The 24,735-nt window shown below is 47.4% G+C and overlaps 1 protein-coding gene across 1 annotated transcript in view; it reads right to left on the bottom strand.

Moving 5' to 3' along the window:
- LOC129384962 (uncharacterized) overlaps nucleotides 1-24,735 on the bottom strand; it is a 113,972-nt gene that overhangs the window by 26,404 nt on the left and 62,833 nt on the right. The window contains exons 6-7 of the mRNA XM_055070693.2: nucleotides 11,044-11,212; nucleotides 7,691-7,972 (exon numbers count right to left, since the gene is read on the bottom strand). Of these exons, the coding sequence (XP_054926668.2) occupies nucleotides 7,691-7,972; nucleotides 11,044-11,212 (451 nt within the window). The remainder of the gene's footprint in view (nucleotides 1-7,690; nucleotides 7,973-11,043; nucleotides 11,213-24,735) is intronic.

Below are 24,735 nucleotides of genomic sequence, written 5' to 3'. Positions count from 1 at the left end.
TATTTTTTGTAACTTTTTTTGGTAGTAACTAGGCTATGTAATGCCGTCCTGTAGTTCCTCAGTTCTCGTTTTCTTCTCGCAACTTGTCCGGATGTGCTTGTTTGAATACCTGGATGCTCTCGTTTGAGTGCCCGGACAACGGCTCTGGCTTTTGGCTGAAAGTCACTTGAAGGTCGCTGACAACGCGACATAAAAGTGCTTAATAAGGGGGCCATTGTCAGGAGTGACAAGTGGAAGCAAAGAAAAAGGAAGAGAAAAACATGAGGAAGAAAAGGGAAGCAGTGAAAGGTGCGCGCAAAGACGCATTTTGGAGACGGGGCTTGTGCATGCAAGTGCGTGGTGGCCTGGACGTAGCATTCCGGTAGAAGACGACCAGAAAACTGCCGTATTGCCAGTACCGTGGCTCTGGGAAGACGGCCGTTTTCCTTCCCCAATGCCATGGTGATCCAGCGACGCCCTTCCCGAATACCAGGCTCGGCGAGCAGCTGGCCACCGGCTCCGGAATCAACGCTCGCCCGGACCGACCCGCCGAGATATGTCAGCGTTCACGCCACTGAACGTGGATGAGCGAAGCTGGCTGCAGCCACCCAACGTGCAGTTTATAGACTTTAGGGGCCGGTGCACACCAGGAGCGCCAGCCGGCACGAGTCCATCTCTGCCTGAGCGCGACACCTCTCGAGCGATTGAACCTTGGTTATGTCAGCCGAGCCGCCTGTGACGCCGGACACGAGCGATGACGGATCACGCTCAGGTTGCGACGACGCACCACCGAGCGTGCGCGAAGACATCTGCGACGGACATAACCGGTACTGTAGGCGCCCTGACGATAGCGTATAAACGATCGCCCAATACACGTTGGTTGACGTAAGGTATGTAAACCTAAAACCTAATTAGGGAGTACGCATTCAGTGCGCAATAAGTGTTGTAATTTAACGTGTGCGCAATTTAAACAACGCATGCAGTCAATGTTGGCTCGGTATCGAACTTTGCGTTCAAGTGGTCGTTGTGCCTGCTCAAGCGAACGTACAAGGCGGTGACGTACGCGTGACTGTTATATCTACGGCTGCTGTTACTGCCACTTTATGCCATGTTCTGTGTACTTGCTAGTGCTCTAAAAGTCTGTTTAAAATGCGAAGCATTTCTTGGCGAAGATTTGCCACTTGGACAGCATATATCTACCCGCCTACGTCTTGGTGCTGTCATGTAAATTTCGTTAACTTCGTATGCACCAAAATTGGCATAGTATGACAAGAGCCTATGACGAACACAATTAATAGGTAATGACGTGAATATCATGGCATGTGCATCATTAGTATGTGCATCATGTGCACCAGTAGTAGAGGCGGCGAATTCGTTCGTAAGTCTTGAAGACTCCGGCGTGGCCACACTGTGGATCGTTGTGGAAAGCGGCACATATTTGTGACCTTAAGCTGCGGGGAATCACCAGAAGCCACCGACGGCCTTCAGGAGAGTAATTGCGTCGGTGGAGCAGCTGGTCACGAATGGCAAAATGAACTGCTTGGCGTCGGAGGCTTCGGGATACAGGGATGGTCGATGATCCAGAAAGATAGTCGAAAAGAGAAGCGATCCACGGGTCACGACGTTGTGCGGTGGCAAAGGAGTCCAAGTCGAGAGATGAGATGGAGTGTGCGGAAGTTGTTCCGCAGGCCGAGTCTGGAGGTAAAGGTGAACGAGACAGGGCGTCGGCGTCGGAGTGTGTTCGCCCACTGCGGTATACGACGCGAATATCATACTCCTGGATGCGTAATGCCCAACGGGCTAGGCGGCCAGTGGGATCTTTCAAGTTGGCAAGCCAACAGAGCGCGTGGTGATCTGTGACCAAGTCGAATGTGCACCCGTACAGGTATGGTCGGAACTTGCCAAGTGCCCATACTAAGGCCAAGCACTCTTATTCCGTCACACTGTAATTGGCCTCTGGCTTCGTCAGCGTGCGACTCGCATAGGCGACTACGTATTCGGGGTAGCCTGGCTTTCGTTGGGCGAGGACGGCGCCGAGACCGACCCCGCTGGCATCCGTGTGCACCTCAGTTGCAGCTGACGGGTCGAAATGGCGAAGAATAGCTGGGGAGGTGAGAAGACGGCGCAGCGTAGCGAAGGCGGAGTCACATGCAGGGGACCAGGAGGAGAGGGTGGTGTCACCGCGCAGATGCTGAGTCAATGGCGCTATGATCGATGCGAAATTCCGAACAAAGCGCCGGAAATATGAGCATAGGCCCACAAAGCTTCGAAGTTATTTGATGGTCTGAGGCTTCGGAAACTCAGCGACTGCTCGAAGTTTTGCAGGATCGGGTAGAACGCCGTGCTTGGACACAACGTGGCCTAAAATGGTGAGCTCTCGCGCGGCGAAGCGGCACTTCTTGAGGTTGAGTTGGAGGCCAGCGTTCGTTAGACAGGTCAAAACAAGTCTGAGGCGGAGCAGGTGAGTCGGAAAATCAGGCGAGAAAACCACGACATCGTCGAGGTAACACAGACATATGGACCACTTGAGGCCACGCAGCGTGTTGTCCATGAGTCGTTCAAAGGTGGCAGGGGCTTTACAAAGCCCGAACGGCATTACGTCAGGCGTAATGAATGCGGTTTTCTGGCGATCGGCTGCAGCCATCGGTACCTGCCACTACCCCGAACGCAAGTCAAGAGACGAGAAGAATTCTGCTCCCTGAAGACTGTCGAGGGCGTCGTCGATGCGCGGCAAAGGATAGACGTCTTTGCGCGTTACCTTATTTAGCCGACGGTAGTCGACGCAAAAGCGAATAGACCAGTCCTTCTTGCGAACGAGAACGACAGGCGATGCCCAGGGACTGTGCGAAGGTTTAATAACGTCACGGCGCAGCATATCTTCGACTTGGGTGGTAATGACACGACGCTCTTCGGCCAAGACGCGGTAGGGTCGTTGACGTAACGGCTGATGTGAACCGGTGTCAATGTAGTGCTGCACTTCCGACGTGCCGCCCAAGTGAGGTTGTGAAACGTCGAATGAACTTCTAAAGTGGTGCAGGAGATCAAGAAGGTCGGCGCGTTCGGCAGGTGTGAGGGTATCGGCGATGGCACTCGAGAATGCATCCTTGGACGTCTCTTCAAGCGCGGAAATCGAAGACGACTGGCCGGAGTCAACATCAAAAGAGTCTCCGGGGACGTCAACCAAAGACGAAGAGTCGAGGAGTTCCACGATGCCAAGGCATTCACCAACGAGCAATGTAATAGGCGCACAGAGGGGATTGCAAAAGTATATATTGCTACAGCCGCCAGCCATGTCAAGTGTTGCGAAGGGTAGTCGGAGAGATTTACGGCTCATGAAGACGTCGGAAGGTGTGAAGAGGACCGTTGCTTCAGTGATGGCATCGCAAGAGACGGGTACGAGAGCGAAGGAGCCAGGTGGAATATCTGTGTCCTCGCGCACGGTAAGTTTAGAAGGGCGGTCACAATCGTCGTGCAAGGGTGCGTCACAAGGGGAAAATTCAACTTCGGCGCGTGCGCAGTCGATCACGGCTTTATGACGGGATAAGCAGTCCCACCCGAGGATTACGTCATGCCAGCAGGTGGGAAGAACAATGCACTCGACTATGTAAACAATGCCGTGAATAAGCACACGTACAGTACAGGCTGCGTGCGGAGTGACGTGCTGAGCGCTTGCCGTACGAAGCGACAGTCCAGAAAGCGGCGTGGTCACCGTGCGCAGCGAACGGCACAGTTTGGCGGCTATCACAGAAACGGCTGCGCCGGTATCCACAAGAGCGAATGCAGGAACACCTTCTACACTAATTTCGACCACGTTAGCAGGAAAGGCGCGAGGACTTAGACAGTTCGAATGGGGCGCAGTTCTTCCCTCGTGAACTGCGACGTTCAGTTTTCCTGGTCAGGTGGTGCGGGTCGCCGACGCATTGGGGAGAGCGAGCGTCGGCGAGGGGATGGCGAGCGACGCGAAGGAAATTCTGGAAGGTCAGCACGAGCATATGGTTGGGGGGAAGGAGTGGCGTATTGGCGAAAGGGCTGGCTGCCGTACTGGAAGGGTCGAGAGGCGTCGTCGAACGCTTGAGGCCGACGTCGGCAATATCGGGCGACGTGTCCAGGAGTGCAGCAAGAATTGCAGATGGGACGATTATCAGGCGTCCTCCAAGGATTAATTCTCGGTGCGGTCTAAGATGCAGCATGGGCTTCCGGTGGCACCGGTTGGGAATGGGTCGCGAAAGACGCAGGCGGAGGTCTGCGTACTGCCTGCGCGTACGTAAGAGGCGCGGCCACAGGCAGGACTGGCTGCGCATAGGTGGGAGGAGTCGCGACAGGCTGCACTGCCAGAGCAGAGTTGAGATTCGTGGCTGCAGGCGGCTGATGGTGTGCGGAAGGGACAACTTGAGCGACCTCTTCGGAGATGAGAGTGCGGAGCGTGTTTGGAAGACGGGAGGTGGGCTCCTGAGTGAAGGGGACTAAAGAAAGTTGGCGGGCAACTTCCTCACGCACGAAGTCCTTGACCCGTTGAAGTAATGAGCATGGGTCGTGCATGCTGTCAAGGCTTGCCACCAAGTCGTCGCTGCCCAGAGCACGCCGAGTCGAAGCGCGTTGCTTCCGTAACTCATCATAACTTTGGCATAGGCTGACGACTTCGGACACAGTGCGCGGATTCCTGGCTAGAAGCATCTGGAAAGCGCCGTCATCGATGCCCTTCAGTATATGGTGAATTCGCTCAGCTTCGGGCATTGCCGCGTTGACTCGTTTACACTGGTCCACGACGTCTTCAGTGTAGCTCGTGAATGTTTCTGCCGTCTGCTGTGCTCGGGCGCGCAAGCGTTGTTCAGCGCGCAGTTTGCGAACAGCGGGTCGGCCGAACACTTCTGTAAAGGTTGTCTAGAAGATTGACCATGTGGGTAAGTCACTTTCGTGGTTGTGAAACCAGAGTTGGGCAACACCAGCCAGATAAAAGATGACGTGGGTTAACTTCGCTGGATCATCCCACTTGTTGTGCGCGCTCACCCGTTCATATGACGCCAACCAGTCTTCTACGTCTTCGTCGTCTGCACCGCTGAAGATCTTGGGGTCGCGTTGTCGTGCAACGCCGGTGCAAGTGACGGACTGTGGCGTCGGCGCCGTTTGGGATGAGCTGTCGGTCATGGCGGGCGATAGCGTTCTTGATCGCAGCTCCAGGGTTACAAGCGACGGGGTTTGAGTCCCAGCACCTCCACCAATTGAGAAGAGGTTTATTGGCGGCTCCTAAGGCAAAAACGCAGCCACCGGGAACGGCGAGACAGCCCGAAGCACTGTCCAAAAAAGGCGACAGTAATCAACAGCGCGAGCGGAGCCGAGCCGCGCGTTGGCGATGTGTCTGTACCGCGAGGCGCGTCTTCTTCTTCACAGTAGCATCGTTAGCAATGCATTCCCCCCCCCCCCCTCTGTAAAAAGTAATAGAAGACAATTTACAATGCTATGTTTTGTATTTCTTTTAGCTTGCTTTCACTGGATAAACTTTATGTTGACGTGTATTTACGCATTTATTGCTGTTTTAAACATTTGACCTGTTTTTCCTGTTGGCGTATTTCTAATCTGTGCCTCTTTGTATGTAACGTAACATGTATTATATTTCATAACCTTCTATTACATTTTCGAATGCTCACACTATGTCGCCTTATTTCGCTGGGAGGTTGGGCCACTCAAGCTGCGTTTCAACTCGCAGGTTCTTTCCTGCCTTCCATAACAGTTTTCTCCTTTTTTGTTTTTATGTGTTTTTGTGTCAAAACAATATAATGGAATTGTGGTGCAAAAAAACGGAAACTCCAACCAAAGTCTAAGTGCACCTGCGTTTTGGCTTTTCGCACCTATCCAAATACACCCCCGGCGGTAAGGATCAAACGCGCGACTTCGAGCGGAGCAGCACAACGACATCGCCAGTGGGCGACCGCGCTGGTGATACCCGAACACCAGTTATTTTATAAAGCAACGTCTTCTTAGCCGACTTGGACTGATTTCGAGTATCGGAGTATCCTGCAACAACTTTAGGAAAGAAACGGGGGACTTGTAGGGGACTTCTAGGGGACTTGTAGACGTTGCATGAACCTGACAATGGTATCAAATAATACTTCGTAATCTCTATAATACGTAGAAAAAGTCAGCCACTGAGGATTTGATAAAAACGAGAGTAAGTAATCGAAAACAGGGTAGGGTATGAGCCTCTGTGTTACTGTCGCTGTGTGATGTGGCGACAAACAGCGACATTTCGCCTAATTGCCGCGGCCTGCGTCTGATGATGAGCAGTGTGCGAGATCGTTAGGGCGCCTTGCTGCGCGCTCACCGGCGCGCACATTTGGAGAGATGGCGCATGCCGCGATGCTAGAGCTCAGGTAAAATAGAGTCCGGTCTGATAAGCGCGTCCAAGTGCGCAAATGCACTGTCGCTTTGGTGTGGGTGGGCATTGACATAACACGTCCTAGTTTACGACGGAGCCGCTAGACCAGAGTGCCTCGTGCGCTAGCTTGGACGGCCGGCAGCATACGGGCCTACCGCTTCGGTACACTGAAGAGTTCAAGAGATCATGCTGAGTTTGCGCCTTTGCCAAACGAAAAAGCGCTCGCTCATCATGCAAAAGCGTACACGTGCTTCTCTAACAGGTGGCCGCTGCGATGCTACAGACCACGCTCATCGGAGTCGTCTTTAAAGGGGACAAATCTTCAGCAAATCTATGTTGAGGAGCGTTCGCGGGTTCTAGCGGAAGATAGTCGCCTGAGGTACGTGCGTGACTGCTACGTTTTGGTATGGCGAAGGAGACGTTTAGACCTCCCTTTTACGTGCTTGCGTACATACCCCGCCTGTGAAATCGATAAACATTATGTGTGTTACTGCGAGAGAAACGAACACCAGAGGAAGGCACCTGCAGGTGGAGAAGAGTATCGCGCTTGGGGAGTCTACGGAGGAGCGCGCCTAGCGCGCCGCAAGGGAACGTCATCTAGAGGAATACCTAGGTGGCGTTGGGCGAACATGGAAATGAGAAAGGAGGCGAAGCGTCGCGGAGCAGGACGGTATGTGGAGGCCAGCTGGGTCGGCCTCCTCTGGCAGTTGCTACGGGTTCCGCATGCGCTATGGACGTGCCGGGTTTGTCTCGTGATCGAGGGTCCGAGTACCCAGCGAGAATGGTGGAGCAGTGACGCAAACAGTGGCAGAGCGAGCGCGAGTCGACCGACCCCGTTGTCGTCGCCGAGCGCCGGGCACGAGCTGAACAAGGCCGGCAAAACGCGTGGGACTGGCGGGCTCAAGAGGTTTCAGAGGGGGAAGCAGGAGAAGGGAAAGAGGAATAGTGTCAGCAGTAAATTACCCAATTGCCTGAAGTAATAAAGACTTTACACTTCATTACAATGACTTACCATTTTGCCTAATGGAACTTTATATTTTCTAGAAATCGAAAAGTGCACATAAAGCTTAGAAAATAAAACATCAGCGTTTAAAAAAGCACCACACTCACACACAATTAAGGCATTTGTAAAAACTTCTACACGCAATCCGCAAAAAGGTAATGGAACCCATACACTCGCGCCAAACCCGTGTTTATATACTGACACATCACTTTAATCTTTTAACAATATGCCTACGCTAGTTCTGACCCTCTACAGACGCTCAGTACGGCACAATAATAATAAAAAAAAACATTCTGATTGTTCTTTTTGCACCACGAGTTTCCAGACTAGCCTACCTTTATTCGAACCCCGGTTGCTGGAACGCCGACATCAGCATTGGTTTGGACAGCACACGTCTTCGGTTGACCTGCGACAATGCCGCACGACTCTGTCATTCCATACATGTTGAGCAGGAGCTTGAGACCACTGAATGATTCACGCGTTGCTTCGGCTGTGGAAGCCGAAAGCACACTGCCACCTACGACGATTGCTCGCATGCTGGGCAGCCTCCTTCCAGTACGTCGCATCTCACTCACGATAGCTTTGATCTGAGATGGGAAGAATAAGGCCGTCGTCGCCTGCACAGAGATCAAAATAATTAGGATGAATCAGGGCGTAGGAATGGGGAGGATTTTTTTCGAGTTGGCATAGCTTTGCTAACATACTGCGTGCCTGATCCTTTTTGAAAAGAGCAGTAATCTAAAGAAGCTTAAAGAATACGAAGGCTGGCGACGCACTAGAAAAAAAGTCACAGTATCGCAGGAAATCCGAGGCATTGATAGTAATAGCACTGTGTTCGGTACACACACGAAGTTATGTTTGTAACTTTATTGACCGTGTAAATTGTTGGAAATATGCACTTATTAATTAAAAACGCAGTGTAAATGTCGACTTGCAAACATGAACAGTTTTAACTCAATGACCACGAGCACTTGCCACAACACTGGCGGTAGCAGTACCATCGATATCGGCGAGATCACGTCTTTGCCTAAAGAACACGTCTTTTGCTGTCGCTGGCTTCCCCATTTGAGCTCTGCCGCGATTGCGAAAATATGATAACGTGCATTACAATAGTAAGTGCGCAAGAGGAGCGCAAGCATGAGGCCACCTTCCTACTTCGCTCGTCTTCGACATGGCAACCGCAGCTGGTGAACTACAACACAGCTTGTGCGGGTTTCATATGCGTCCGCCATGCTCTAGCACAACCTAGCCTCACTGGTAACAACACACAACAGTAGGTGCACTTGTAAAGGAGACGCAGGTTCCCCTCCACAAGCCCAAATTCTGGTAGTGTTGAGGGGAGATCGTAACCTATAGCATCAGGCGCGGGAAAAGACGCCGCTGTTTTGAATTCGGAGGCCTGCACGTCCACGAAGGTCCCACGGATTGTGCCTTTACAGGCGCCAGGAGATAGAAAGGTCCCCTGGGATGTTTAAGGGATGAGAAAAAAGTTTTATATTCAAATGTACATGACTGTGTTTTACAAACACAGCTCCAGCTCTCCGAGCACGCTACATGCTAAAGTCCTTGCATTTCCTAGCATCTCTCCTCACAGCAGTACAGATCTGCTCCTTATGCCGTTCACTTCAATCTCGTCGAGGAAATTCACTGGCCGATCCCAAATGCAGAACAGTTTAGATTATATCCCCGCCCCAACGTCCGACCTTGTGCCGCACTCCCACTCCTTTGACGGCTCCTTGTTCTCCAATGTTGCACAATACGAGACAACCACGTGGCAAACTGTGAACCGGAAGTGACGCCGTTTCGTGGGAGTCCTTGACAATGGCCCTTTCATCAATTAGTGTCCTTTTCGTGACGGTCAATATATGGAGATTGGGAAACTGGCCTTCGCGGTAGTTGGAGCGTGGAGTTGTATTGAAGTGAGGTGTCATTGTATACGCGTCACCGACGGCCCTCGGTCCAATTGTATTCCGGGCTGGCATTCGCCTCGCCTGTCAGTTCTGTTCTGTCTAAAAGCCGAAGATATGCATGACTTCTTGTTCGTAAGACTAAGGTGACGCTGATTTATTCACTTTGAGTAAACTACGAATAGTGAACAGCACGCGAGACAGCTGCACGCTTGCCGGTGAAGCCTTGTTTGTTCCGAGGGATCACCATGCACAACAGCGCACATCAAGCCACTAGCCTTCTTGGCTTACCATCGCACCTGCAAGCGACTCCATTAGAACACGCATGCGGGCTGGGGGCCTCTCATCCTCACCCTTGGACTTAACTCTGAATCCTCCAAAATCGTACCTGAATTTGCTCATTAAAACAACTGCCTTCAAGCGCACAATGACGTTATTCTAACGAAGCTTTCTTTTGGATCATTTGGCCATATTTGACTTAGTTAGTTCGTTTGTCGCAGAGTGAACTGGAGATGACAGATATTGCACAAATAAAGAACGCTGATGCTAGTGTTATAAGCATTGCAGAAGATGATCAGTCGTGTAGCATTAAATTAACTGCTGCACGAAAGCATCGTTTGACATAGCTGATAACATGTGACTTGGATCTGTATTGCTCTAAAGCAAAGCTTTCCTAGAGAGCCATTCCGTTATACTGCGTGTCATCGTCGTTGCCCGAAGTCTCTTCGAGTGTAAACCGCCGCTACTCTATGCACAAGAACGTTTCATTTCACAATGCCCCGACACGTTTCTACCACTCACTGAAGGGGGAATGGCGCAAACGAACAGCGGCGAGAGCACAGACAAGCGCAGACTAGCAACAATAGTTTATTTTGAAAAACACGCAAACTATATACACTGGCAGAAACACATGTATTAGCCTAAAGATTAGCAGTGAAAGAATCAATTTCTAATTTGTGCAGACGCACTGATGGCCTAGCCACGCACATGTCAGCGGATTTAGGAATAAAGAAAGTTTCCACAATCTCAATCGCTGTCCTATCTTTGTGTCTTCACAGCTCTTTCCTATCTCGTAGCAACGGGTTGCACTTACATTCTTTGCAATGTAGGCTCAGATTAGATGACGGCTGCCTTCCAAAGAAGCTCTGTGCTCAATTAATCGGTTATTCAAATACCTTCTTGTTTAGCCAATGTACCACTTCCCACTGGACGGGAAGTGTCATGCTCTAGAGATTCATGCTCTAGAGAGTAGAATAAATCCGCTACGGGAATGCTAAACACGGACATGGGGCAAGGAGCTCCTGTCGCCAGGAACTGGATGACTTCACCAGAGTTCCTCACACGGAAGGGATCCTCGATGTAGAGTGAAGGGAGGTGTTTTTGCATGTACCCAGATACCAAATACTGCCAGGTGTCATGTTCAGGCACAGTTACCCGAAAGAGTAATAGTAACGGGTAAAGGCGAAGGGTTGTTGCGTTTTTCAGCTCATCAAAAGCATCGTTTACATTGATGTTCACACCGCGTGGAATCTTCATATTTTCTGCCGTTTCCGCAATAACGAAAACAAGAGAAAATATACCAATTTAACGATAGCCACGTTAATACTTGAGATGTGCGAATTTAAGGGGCGAGAAGAAGGCAGCAGAGGCGCATTGGTTCTCTGGATGGTCTCATGTTTTCACGATGTTATATTGTGAAAACATCAATATGTGCCAAGGAGCGATGTGCCCGATGTTGTAAGCTTGCGTTCACAAAATCCGGACTTCGAAAAATTCCTTACCTTGTACTTATCCACAGAGTCCAGTATTTCCGCAGGTGTGAGATTGGCCGACGAAAGAGTGCAACTAGCACCATCCAGCAAAGCTAGCATAAAGTACAGCATGCCGGACTGGTGCGTGATCGGCTGCGAGCCAAAGAAGATGCCTCCTTCACCCCATGGCATCTGCAGCCTGCAAAAAATCGGCATCGAGTGTGCATCTGATTACTATGACATTCTAAATCACTTTGTAAAGTGCGTAGTTATGATTGTCTTTACGAAAAATACAGGTGATTTTTTTTGAATGAATGTACAGTACCCAAGTATCTGCACTCAAATGAACTATTCAGGAGAGCAATTAGCGACACTGATGCTTCTACAGCCACCAAACCTTGTAGAAGTTTCACCTTATTAACAGAGCTTCTACGGGTTGACGTCAAATTATAAGTGATGAAGACTTTCAAGATCTTTTACACACTCAATGAAACGCGCCTCAGAAATGACTCAAGTTGATAGTAGTTGCACATAATTACGTTCGGTCAGCAAACCTACTCATTCACAACTTACTCAGGCTCACGCAGTCTGCGATGGACTGTGATGCAATCATGGCGTCCCTGGGACTGTAGTGCGTCCGAGTGAAGCTGGCTGACCAACATATTGCAGAGTTCAACTGTGCCTGCCAGTAGAATTTGCCTGAGTTAAAATATCTGTGACCCCGGATAAATAGAATTTTCTTCTGTCTGAGCTCGAGTGAGGCTCGCTTGACCTTGATAATTTGGATGTAATTTGACCTTGATAATTTGGATGTAAGTATAATTTGGATGTCTATAAGATCAAGTTAGATTGGCGGCGTAATATTTCACTAAAGCTTCGAATAAGATAGATCCCAACATGTGCGTGTGATCGCAATATATTTTTCGTCCCTATCGAAGCGCAAATTTTCTACGGCTATGAAAATCTCATTATTTTCCAACAAAGCCTGAAATCGCCAGATCTACGAGAATTTTCATAGGGGTTGGCAGTACCGCCGCACAGTGAATTGGACTCGACGCCACATTCGCTGGTCATTCCACATGTGTGGATTCACACTAACCTTGATGGCCGTTTATTGAAAACCACATGCGCCGGGGCAGACAGAGCGCAATGTGCGTCTCTAGAACATTCCGGGAACCCACCGAGCAGAGCAGTACCACACTCAGGCGTAAACTCGCACTATCACAAGGTTAGCAGGTATTTAAACGTAAATCGTTTATTGTGTGTGCTGCAATTAGTATTCTTATTAACGCCGACCGACAGAAGTAATTGGAGCGAACGGGCCTTTATTCAAAACGTCTTCAAAGCCTATATGGCAGTCCGTGTTCTTGTAGAACGCTGGCTCCCCCTTGAGTTCGAGATGCTTCACAAAAACTGTTATATGCCAAAGAAAGAAAATTGGTCGCACAACATTGGCCTAGCAATAAAGAATTCTTGATATTTCCTCGAACAGCTAGATGCCACAATATATTATGTAATGTGAGCTAGACGTTCGTTGCCCGTTTTGCTCAGACCGGTGCATACACACAGCTTCTCAGCAGGAAAGTATACTGTACTAACAGAAAATAAAGAAAAAGTTGGAAGGCGATTCATCTTCCAGTCAAAGATGACGAAAGTCAGCTTCTTCCTTAACAAATTGGAGGCGAGCAAGGGGTGCAGTCACTGCTCAACGCGCTTTAGCGCGGCTGTCCTCGCTCGAGGGTAGTGGGAAGACCATCGGACTCAACTTTGTTTTTACTGCACACTCTTCGAACGAAGCTCACATTTCGGCACAGGATGACATGCTAATTAAGAAATACGTTCCACGATTCTATATGCCAAAACTAGGATACGATTATGATGATTCCCCCTTTTAACTCTATAGCCGAGAACCTTCTTCTCCAATTCACACCATTATTTCTTACCAGGCCAACTCATCGTCAAACACACGCATTTCAGAACACACCCAATATAAAGAAGAATGTCGGCAACTCATTGGCACCCTCACGGCGCTAGACCAGGCGCAGCAGATATTTAGTGATGACGACGGACTGCCGTACCACCAGTTTTCGTTTGACTCTATGGTGGGGTAATGGGTGCCTTCTACAACAACATCAGATTTCTATAGAAGTTTGTTTCGAAAAATCATCGGTGCGGTTTCTAAAGGAACTTTCTCTGGCCAATTATGTCACCGAACCTCTCCCAGCTTGGATCACCGTCGCCAAGCCGTGAAATGGTCCACATCGATTGTTTCAAGCCTTATTAGGAACCACTTGTCCTGACATTAGCCTAAACGGCTTGCGCCGCTCCAGCTTCAGACAGGGAGAACAAATTATTTATCGGAGAAGGTGCCCACTCAGCGAAGTACATTAGTGGCCCGAAGCCACGTCGCCAACGCAACGCAACAGGGCCGGCCTGGAGTCTGTCCTCAACTAAGCCTGGAGTATCACGCCCGCCAGGTTGTGTATGTTCGCGCCTGTGACGTGTTCTGGAAAACTTCATTACATTTATTACAAATCAGCTGTTACACGCTAGGTTCTGCCGGTTTAATTGCGTAGGTAAACGATATGGCGACCGCTCCAGAGCTAGAAATGCTAAAGCCTAAAGCAAAAGCCTATCGCCGCGTATGCCGTAGCTACGTTTAATCGCGAAAAGTGTCAAAACGTTCTAGGATAAAAAAAATTATAATAGAAAAAGGAAAACCAGAATATATATTGGTTAGTGTGGACCGCGGTTTGACTTCGCGGGCTCTATGGGTAAATCACATAACATTATCTCAGTTCCCTTCCACCCGCATAGGCCACGTGCGGGGAAGACTGTGGAAGAACAACGCGCCTACGAATAACGTCAACGTGGAGAGATACGGGAATGTGCGCGGCAACGGCTGGCGGCAAGTAATACGGACGGAGCGTACCGCAAATGCCAAGCGTATGCACCTCTGCTTGGATCACCGCTACTGACAGCACTCCCATCCTTATAATGGGTAATTTAAACATAGACGTGGAAAAGCCAGACGGAAATTTTTTCGTGCCGTTTCCCTTGCCATTTGTTGGCATTCAATTCCAGACAAACATCAGTCTACCCAGGACGCATCACCGGTCGTGTATAGACCTCACACTGGCCAAGAGTCTTTCCAGTGTCACCACAGAGCCCCTGGCCATATATCAGAGTGATCATAAAGCGATAGTTCACTTGGTGGCCAAATAATAAATCTGAAAAAAGGCAAACAAAATAAGGATGAAATCAAAAAAGCACTGTGTATGTAATTTAATAAAACAACAAACAATTGTGAAAGAAAGCGAAATTCGTTATGGGTATGTCTTTTATTTTGAATCACCATATTTTTATCAACATATTTATCCCCATATCTAAAGCTCCACTGGTGATCCACCTTTACACAGTAAAATGGCTCTGAAATTTTTATATATAAGGTCGTCACATTTTCCGCATGAGATCGACACACTGAATGCAATTGCAACATTTTAGACATCGCAACAATGTTACACGAAATAAGGCTCGTAGCTTTACGGGCAGTTTGAATTGCAGTAAACGTAAGGTGACTATGTAAGCATGCGTAGTGTGGCAGTCGCAGACACCTATGGGCACATAGAACGCAATGACCGTGAGCAGATGATGATTATCTTGATGATGACTTATTGGAAACCCCTTTGAAGCGAGGCAATGACAAAAAGTCGCCCATACTGCTAGATTTATTCAGGTATTCTATACTTGTTTTTCATGCTAGCACATTTTGTATACATTTCCTTTATTTCTTATTTTTGCTCAGGATTTCTTTATCCACATTGTGTCCTTTTGTATGCCTGTATGCGAGCCGGTCGTATCGATCTCTTCCCTGCTTTTTTTACCGATACTATAAAAGTATCTTGCTTATCTCAACTGCTCACTCGCTGATGCTTCCATCCACTTTATATCCAAGTGTTACTGGAAGGTGCACTGTACATATTGATCTCGCTGGATAAATCCCTTCGTATTCCATTAGGATGTGCTCAGTGGTCTTCGGATATTTTCTGCAGTCTATACATGCCTGATCTAATTGTGAATGTTTTCTGTGGTACGGTTTTGACCTTAGACAAGCAGCTAAGCTTCAAATAGATATGCGCTTCCCGTTGTGTTATCATGCGAATTTTTCTTTCTAATTTCTTTTTTCTCATTCTTGTAAATCTGCTTGCTCTTTTTCACTTGCATTCTTCGTATCCAATTCGCTGTTTCTGTTTCTCTCACTTTCTTTCCGATTCCTCGTGGTTGTCTATCTATCCTTTTAATTTATCCGTTTCGGCTCCCAACTTCCTTGACCTCTTCCTTCAGTCTATCTCCACGTTCTTTAGGTACAGACGCTTGTGCGCTTATGCCACCCATTTCTTTTGAGTGATCTTCTAAAGTTTTTCTTCAAAACTTATTTCCTTCTGCGCTTTATGACATCAAACTAGGCTCAACCCATGCCCCCTTGCACTGCAGAATTTGTGGTTTTGCCGTGGACTCCCAAAGCCAACCGGCCCACCGATACTTAGGTAATTACAAACACCTAAAATATATCCTGTTTTAGGCAGAGAATAGGCACATCAAAAAGCACAGGATATTAGGCACATTTTCGAGCGTTCGCGCTGGCACTATTACTTCTTTCCAGACCCCACGCACAACTTCATATTTATTGTGGCCCCAAAGCACCCTATGTTTCATTATTGCTGCATTCCGCTTACCTTTTATATTCAGGCTGTCTTGATGGGTACTTGAGCACGTCTTTCCCATGTTTACGTATGCGCCAAAGTATTTATATTTCTTGACTGTTGGTATGACTTACTGTTTAACCGACACCTCATAGTTCGCCGTCTCCTCATTATATATCATTATTCCAGATTTCTATGCGCTAAAACTAAGGCCAACATTTGTCGTTGCGTCGCTACACATATTAGCCAGTGCCTGTACGTCTTTTGCACTGTGCGCTAGTAGCACTATGTCGTTCGCATACATCAGTGCTGGAACCTCCTGTTGCACCATTTGTTCATTACCCTTGTATGCTAGAGCAAATCATAATTGACTGTTTTCCAGCTGTCTTTCTATTCCCTAAACATAAAGCGAGAACACCTCTGGAGACACAGGACATCCTTGCCTCTCTCCTTGTTGAATTTCCACCCCTTCATTACAGTTTAGGCCTTCCCATACAATTTTGATTCGGTTCTCTGTATTTATCTCCCTCAGCAGCTCCACGAAATTGTGCTCTATCTTTTCGTGCTTAAGAATATCTCGGACCGATTCCCTGTCGACGTTGTCATAAGCTCTTCTATTATCTTGAAATGCTATCAATAAAGGTCTTGTCTGAGCTACTGAAATCTCTATGCAATGAGTTAGTACAAAAATATTATCCCATAAGCGTCTGCCTAGCTTAACTTCTCTCCAAGGTGGAGAGAAGTAAAGAGAAGTACTTCACTCCTTCTTAGGGCCGATTTACGCTCAAACCGCCCATCGCCGCAAGCTGCACCGCACACGTGCGGTCGTGCGAAAGATTGCATGTATCAAACACATGTGCACAAATTTTGGTTTACAATGCGTGAGGTATACACTGTGTACACAGTGTAAGCGGTAATTTGTGCACAAATGGTGGATACGTGCAATTTTTCGCGCAACCGCAAGCGTGCGGTGCGGCTTGCGGCGATGGGCGACTCGAGCGTAAACAGACCCTTATAAAAGTACTAGAGAAATACTTCTCTAGAATTTGGAGAGAAGTACTTTTCTCCAAATTACTTCTCTCCAAGGTGCACAGAAGTAATTAAATTCTTTCCCTGCATCTTGCGGGTTTCCGCAGAAATATTACGTCAGAACTCTCGCCTGTGCTTCGAGTTGTCGACAAATTCGACTTCGCCCTACCATCTGCTAGCCGCCTGGTTAGCTCAGATAGTAGAGCGGCTGCCCCAGAAAGGCGGTGGTCCTGGGTTCGTGTCCCGGACCAGAACGAATTTTTCTTCAACTGCGAGGCTTTTTTTTCGAGGAACCCATATGGGTTTCCTTTGTAGCAGTTGCTACCAACGGGTTGATGTATGATTTTCTCACTATTTAACAAATGATCCTTATATGTCTCTTTTACCACTTTAGACTTCGCCTACTTAGCATGCTTACTCATCCGCCTTTTCTTAACCCCGTAATTTTATTGCACGTTCCACATAAAAAGATTATCAACAGGAGGCTGCTGCCAATCTCGCAGATTCATTTCAGTCAAGCTATACGCACTAATCGCTTCGTTATTCGGTTGCGTTTGAATTTCCAACCCTTTTTCCTGCTGGCGACCACCATGCATGTTTATGTAACAACTTTTACCTTCTCTAGTTTCATCCTTTAGGGGTCTTTTCCTAACTCTTTGTAGTCCGATTTCGCCATTTAGTAGTGTGCCGCTACATCCAATGCTTAATCCTCATTCCTGATCACCTGGAGCTATCCTAAAATCGCTATAGCCCAGATCCGGATCTTCGTGCAACCGGTGCTATTACACTTCGTATAAATTATATGCTCTCACGCACAAAAGCACCTTCGTGGCCTGCTGGGTGCACTTCTTGTTGATGTCAACGACAGTAAAATGTATTGCTTTAGCTACGTTTCAAATTTCCCAGTTTCCTGCAAACACTGCTCATTAAATTGCATACCCCTACCTTTAAACCTCTGGCACAGCGCACACTGCGATCTCTACTCCCTCTGAAACATTCGGCAGGTTGCCGACCCCTTTGGCTATTAGCTTCGTGTTCCCTGACCCTCGTCCTTCCAGTACATCTATCACTCCGCTCATTATCCCACTAGGTGCCTCTTCTCCATTGTGTCCCATATGCATTCTTTGGCTTTCAATATCACCTGCCTAATCGGTTTTACGGGAAGCGCGCTAATCTGCAATCGTTCACCTGCTCCTACCCTCTCTGTTATCACCGGTTCTACTTTTCGCATGTTTCAATCCGTATCGAAAACTACTCCGCGCTTTTTCTCCTTCTCATCGCCGAAAGCTTAACCGTGGGCCGCGATACCCTGCCTCTCTATTTCATCCTTCTCCTTTGTATTATTACTTTCCGCAGCCGGCACGTATAAAGCAGCCCCTTCAAAACCATCACTAAAGTTTCCGCTACTGCTTACCGGCGTGGTGATTTCATCTTTCTTACTTTCTATCGCTTCGTTACCAGCCCCGTCCGCCGTGCTCGCATCGAAACGTTTGCCATTGCTTTGTGGAATGGCACTTCTCAGCTTAATTTCTACGTTGGCTAGCTTTTCTTCTACCTCCTTCATCTGCTTCTGTTCGCTCTTGAGTTCCTTTTCTAGCTTTCCATCCAGTTTAGCTCGCTTATCCTACTCATCCTATAGGCGTTCTAGGTGCGACCCCAGCACGCAAATTCTAGAGATGTGTTTGCTACCCGCCCCTACAACCCGACACTCGTTGGTGCCCCGACTACACTCACTTTCACTGCCGCCCGATAAGACCTCAAAGTCGTCATCCGCCTCTGCAAGAAACTCGAGCTTGCCACCTGGACCAAGCGACAGGTTGCTGAAGGCATCAAGATGGCTTTTCAGCATCCAACCGTTGATCGCGTATGAACCCTTACTGCTCGAAACGATCCAGTAGAGAAAGTCATTATTCCTAGCACACCAAACGAAGAGTTAGGCATGAGGATCCGTCCCATCGCTACAAATTCACCTTGGCAGTCAATAATATTTTTTGTCATCGCATAAGTTGCGGCAAACGACAGCGCAGCCAAATGAGTTATTCGCGGTATTCCCACAGTAACTTCCATGGAAATACTCCTCAATGTGTTTTCCGCACCTGATCAAGAACTCTTAGATGCCTTGATGCTCTGACCAACCTCAATGACTGTGGTTATATTCACTGGCAAGACTGTACTTTTCCTCGTGCGTTACTACAGAGGTGAGGTTTCCCGCCTACGCCACCTAGTGTACAATAAACTGGCGTATAGCCAAGCCTCGAAGTCCACGTGTGCGCGCACTGTGGTTCACCGAACCCAACGTGCACCAGTCCTGTCACACCGGGTGCGCCCTATATCAGGGGCCCCATTCTACAGCTTCCAAGAAGTTCCTTGATTGACTCACCAAGACGACCCCATCCCCACAAATGATCAGCCGCTGGCACCACTCGTGATAGAGTTCTCGGTTATGCACGGACCAGCAGCGGAAGCTTTCTCACTCAACATCCATCTCCTCCTCTCTGAAGCGGCATGGAGCTACCCGGAACCCCAGCGGACCTGCTGCGCCAATGGCAGGTTCGCTAGGCAGGCCGATAGGTATGTTTATAGTTTGTTGTAGATGAAATGTGGCCACTATTGTGGCGAAATGATACCTGACCATAAGCGGCAGAGCTGGTCATCATGACTTCTCCATTCTCACGCAGCCAACCAAAACAACACCTTCTCACCACAAGTACAACCAGCACTTACCACACACAATTATTTCTCCATGCACAAGGCCGATATTTGAACTTATGTTGGACATTAAAACAAAGTATGAAATATGTCCATGGGGTAAGGCAAAGGGAGCTTTCTATGTCTCCTGACCATGTCTTCACCCAGGACTTACGCGTCTGACAGCAGGAACAAAATCACTAGAAACATGTTGGATACAAAATTAATTACGGCACTCTTTACTCTGGTGTTGCAAACAAGTATGAACAAATTCTACCAAGATCTAGCCGAACTAAAGATCATCAAAGATCAAAACTAATGCTTCCATGAAGGCCAAAAACATCGCACACACATTGCATAACTATATGTCAGTCGTACCACACCACACCAAAAAGCACAACCTCATCGCCATCATCTTCGAAAAGTTCAGAACTGATGCTTCTCACCGAATCAACAAATGCGAGAGAAATCGCACACGTCCAAGAGAAAATCGTTGCACTGCAACATCAGATCCTAATCATTCATCGAAGTACCCAGCAGCTAGCTGTCAAATGCAATCGAAGGAACAAGGCTCGCAAGCGATCAGTGGCGTAAACGCAATGCGCACCAGGAAGTACAGGAAGGACACTCTGACGATCGACTCGAATGCCATGATGAATAGCAAGAACAACCACAAGAAACAACGTTTTCTGCTCTGTCTGCTGGTTCTAGCCCAGTTCCATTAGCTATGCTATCGACAATTCTTTTAAAAACGCGATTAATAGCTTTTTTGTATGATGAGAACATGTACAATATAATGTTATACCATATGCGATTACACATTCCGCTAATACCTCATATGTAGTAACTCAGGTTGACTGCGCTGACTGCACATCATTGCCGCGACACCTCTTGGCTTTGCACAAATTGGTATCCCATGGTTGTTTCGGGTAAGGTCCTCATCAAATAAAATTGCTAAACACTTGACCACAGGCCCAATCTATAATGTTTGACGAATGGATGTCGTGCCATGTGGAGAGAGAGAGAGAGAGAACAACTTTAGTGAAAATGCCGGCAGAGTCGGTTAGGCTGCCTCCACGCAGGGAGGACAAGCTTTTACCGCGACGCGGCCACTACGTCAGTCTCGTGCATTGTGCTCCTCGAGGTCTTGGTTGCTCGCACTTCCGCGGGTCCAAGATGGCCGCCACCCCCTTCCTGGGGGTGCTGCCCCCCTTCTCCTCGGATTCGCACGGTCGCTGCCTCTCTAGAGCTGCCGAGACCAGCTGGACGGCCTTGAATTGTGTCTCTTTGTCATAGCGCCTCGTGGCAGCCTCGAGTTGCGGCGGGATCGTTGTCTTCTCGCTGGCTTCTCGCGGATTTATGCTACAGTCCCAAGAGATGTGAGCAGCGGTGGCTCTCTCCTTCGCGCACAGTGTACACACGTCACTCGCGTACACGCTCGGACACACGTGCCTAGCTAGCACCGGGGTGAGCAGGGACCCCGTCTGTAATTGCCTGTATAACACTGCCTCCTTCCGGGTAAGCCCCGGGTGAGGTGGCGGCATAGTCTGTCTGTTAAGTCTGTACCACTTCACTATTTCGTTGAAGGTGGTCATCTTGTCCTTGGCACTGCACCGCGACCAACAATTCGAGTCGGCCGTGCTTGCAGCTGCGCGGTTGGTTAGTCCTCGCGCGGCCGAGTTGGCCGTCTCGTTGTGGTTCACGTTCCCGCGTTGGTGCCATGTGGCGCGTGCAAATATATGTTTCTGCTGAATAAAAATGCCTTATGTGGACTCCTGAAACAGATTAGTCTTTTGATGACTTATGAAAATTGAATTGTGTGCGAACCAGTCTACGATTACTCATATGTCCTTAGGAATATCTGGCATTTCTAGTAACAATCGCTCATTTGTAGCGCTATCGCAGTTTTATCAGCGTACTCAAAAAGTTTGGATTTCAGTGGCAGAAGGCCGGGATCGGAGGCCTGTAAATTAAAGGGTATTGGTCCTAGCGTGCTTCCTTCTGGCGCACCACATTTTACTAATATAAAATCGCTGTAGGTGTCATCTAGTTTAAGGCATTGCAATCGATAAGTAAAATTATTCAGAAAATAAATGATATAAGTGACATCTAAATCCTAGATTCTTTAGGTTGTTTAGTAATATCTTATGTTCCACCGTGTCGAAAGCCTTTGTCAGGTCTGAAAATACGGCTAAGACTACGATATTATTTCCTGTCGGTGTACTAATATGGACTGAGAATTACTCTAGCAGAGCAATTGTGTTCTTATATTTTGTGAGCAGAGACCACTTACGTTACAGAGACCGCATAATTTTGCAATATATGCGCTATTGCATACAATATTGCGATTGGTCTGTAATTTGCGTAACCACTTCTCCTTCCGTTTTTGTAAGCAGCCTTACGATAGAAATTTCCAGTTCTTTGCGCATTAGGCCTGTTTCAAAAACCCATTAAATATCTTTAAATGTTTTGTTTTAGTATGTGAAAGTTGAAGTACAAATCTCGACGGCGAGTTTTATCAAACCCTTGCGGCTTGAATTTTGCCATGCCTTGAACTATCGCCCAAAGATAAACTTTGGTCATCACAGGAAGGTAAGCTGTAGTGAGCAAGAATCTAGATTAGCCAAGACGTTTGGTTGGCCGACAACACAGGAACGGGCCACGTGATGGTTGCGCTCTAAAACACAAGCATGGAGCATTCCGACGGTGCAAAAGTACTGTTGCAATGAGTACTGCTTTGTTTTCGCTGAAATGTAAGTTGTTTTTATTTGCGCCCATGTTACGTTTATGTCGGCAACGACTTCGATGTTTTGGTATGTAGCTAAATTTTTAACTTCTCCTTAACTGAATTGTTCCGCAATCTAGCTAAAATTCATTTTTGCTATTTGGTTAAAGAAAATGTATTTTTGGAAATCATGACTGCACGCGAGATGATGGGGTACAGAAGTTATCAAAACATGTATTGCTCTGTGCCATAACATCATCCCATTACTCGAATTCAGTGGTGTTGAGATTTCCAGTGATGTCGCGGTTTCTCCAAGCTGTTTGTTTACAAGGCTGTTACGGTGTTTTAGACCGTGCAAAGCGTAGTTACGTGGGAAGTGCGACCACTTCTAGTTGAACTAGTCTCTTACACCAACAGGAAACTTGTGTGAACGTTGGCAACACAAGAGGCTGCCGATAGGTATGTTGGTAGTTTGTTGTAGATCAAATGTGGCCACTATTGTGGCGAAATGATACCTGACCATTATTGTGTGCTTTGATGTTGTAGTTTAATTTTACTAGCGCTATAAACGAAGTACAACGAATGGTAAAGGAACATATTTCCATTAAATAAAGTCTCAGCAGAATATTTACTAATCCAGGCAACAATCAAAGAAGCCATAATAATTTCTCAATGAGAATGGGGACAACGAACACGGACGAGATATAGAACACGGACGATCGCAGAGCAGCAATGTTGGTGCTTGTCCGCGTTCGTCCGTGTCTTCTATCTTGTCTCTGTTCGTTTGCGCCATTCTCCCTTGAGTATGGATTACAAAAACGCACAACAGTCGGCACTAATAATAATTTCAACGTGAATACCGGTCATGTTAAATGTGTGGGATTTAACGAAATGCTGCATAGTATAGTATAGTAGTTCTATGAGCCTTGTGGGCGTCATCATGCTGCCTCTCAACACTTTTGTTAGTTGCTCTTCCGCAATGAAAAGACTAGAAATATTAAGTAAGAAGTTACCAAACAAGGTCAACCTCACTCTAGAGCAAACATCCCTTAAAGGCCACGCGTGTTCGTCAGGGTACCAGCTGTTTTTCTTGGCAGCGTTCACAAACATTGAGCTGACACAGCCAACACCGCAGTGGCGAGAAAGTAAGGTTTGGACTTGGTAAGAAAATGGAAAGCCTAAATACGGTTGTGTAAAAGAAGAAGGGGAGAGTGGCCCATATTCTTCCACAGATATGTAGCGGTGACAAAAAAGGAACCTAAGCCTAACGTGAAAAATGCGTTTTTAATACGGTTGACCTATTGCTTGCCGCAAAGCAGAAGTACAAGCAGATAAGACTTGGACAGTTGAAAAATTTTATTCATAAGGATACTCCGAAAAATAGAAGTATCGGTAAATATGGAAGCGTTTTATTATTGTAATAATAAAAGCACTAACTCGGATCAGCCCCAAATATTGGCACAGCATTTCCGCTGTTTATTGCAGCCATGATATCAAATTCCTTTTTTTAAAAAGGTTGGAGAAGAAATTCCCACGAAGACCATAAACGCGCTTCATATTCCGTATGCTTATATGGAGACATTTGTCTCATATACACCTGGCGAATTTGCACAGCATGCAACCTTCTGATCTTCATCTTCAAGAATAAGCCATCTTCAAGAATAACTATAGTTCACAGAATGTGCACCAATTCAAGAGTATTATTCTCAGGAACTTAGCGTAAACCTGATTCTTCTCATGCCTAAAACTCTGGCAGCTGGAAAATTTACTGCGCTTACCTTTAGTGAAATTTTGCGGCTACCCATGCAATAACGTGATACTTCTCCAGTTCCAACAATCTCAATAAAATATGACCACACAGATACGAATTCGTCGCATTTCATTAGGCTAGACATGTGTGGCCATATACTCTACACTTATTTAAAGAGCAGTCCATTCAGATGGCGCTTACAAGAGATTCACGTGTTTAGGAACGCTGTTGGAATTATGCTACACAACTAATTGTGTCGTTATCTTATCAGCTAGCGGAATGAATTGAATTTTGTGATTTTACGTGCCAAAAGCACTGTTTTATTATGTGGCACGAAGTAGTGGCGGACTTCGCAATAATTTTGACCACCAGAGGATGTTTAACATGCCCGCAATGCACAGGACACCGGCGTTCTTTGTTTTTTTATTTTGTCCCCATCGCAATGGGGCAGCCAAGGTCGGAATATAGACGCGCTACGTCACATCCTCTGAGCCAAACCCCCGCGTAATGGCAAGGGATCGTGGATGACTGGGCTTCCTCAACTGTCGCACTTACTCTAGTGTACACAGCGTTGACAATGACGGTGATTTCATGTCAACAAATAAACAGTTTACCACGTCAATGATTCATGATCATATAGTCAAGAATGGTGTCCACGATAACTAATGCCGTGCTTCGCAGAATTTCGTAAGTCTTCTTTCGCAATTTTCGTTAGAGCAGCTTCTATTTGTACTCACCGGCCGTCCCTTGGCCAGGTGCGTTGTTAAGATGTCAGAACACCGCTCCAATTTTCGTTGACCTTCTAAAGAAACGGCATATAGCTTGTT

This window comes from Dermacentor andersoni, chromosome 4, assembly GCF_023375885.2.
Source record: "Dermacentor andersoni chromosome 4, qqDerAnde1_hic_scaffold, whole genome shotgun sequence".
NCBI classification, from domain to species: domain Eukaryota; kingdom Metazoa; phylum Arthropoda; class Arachnida; order Ixodida; family Ixodidae; genus Dermacentor; species Dermacentor andersoni.
Note: the sequence above shows the minus strand (reverse complement) of the source record. Positions and strands in the feature narration are given on the sequence as shown.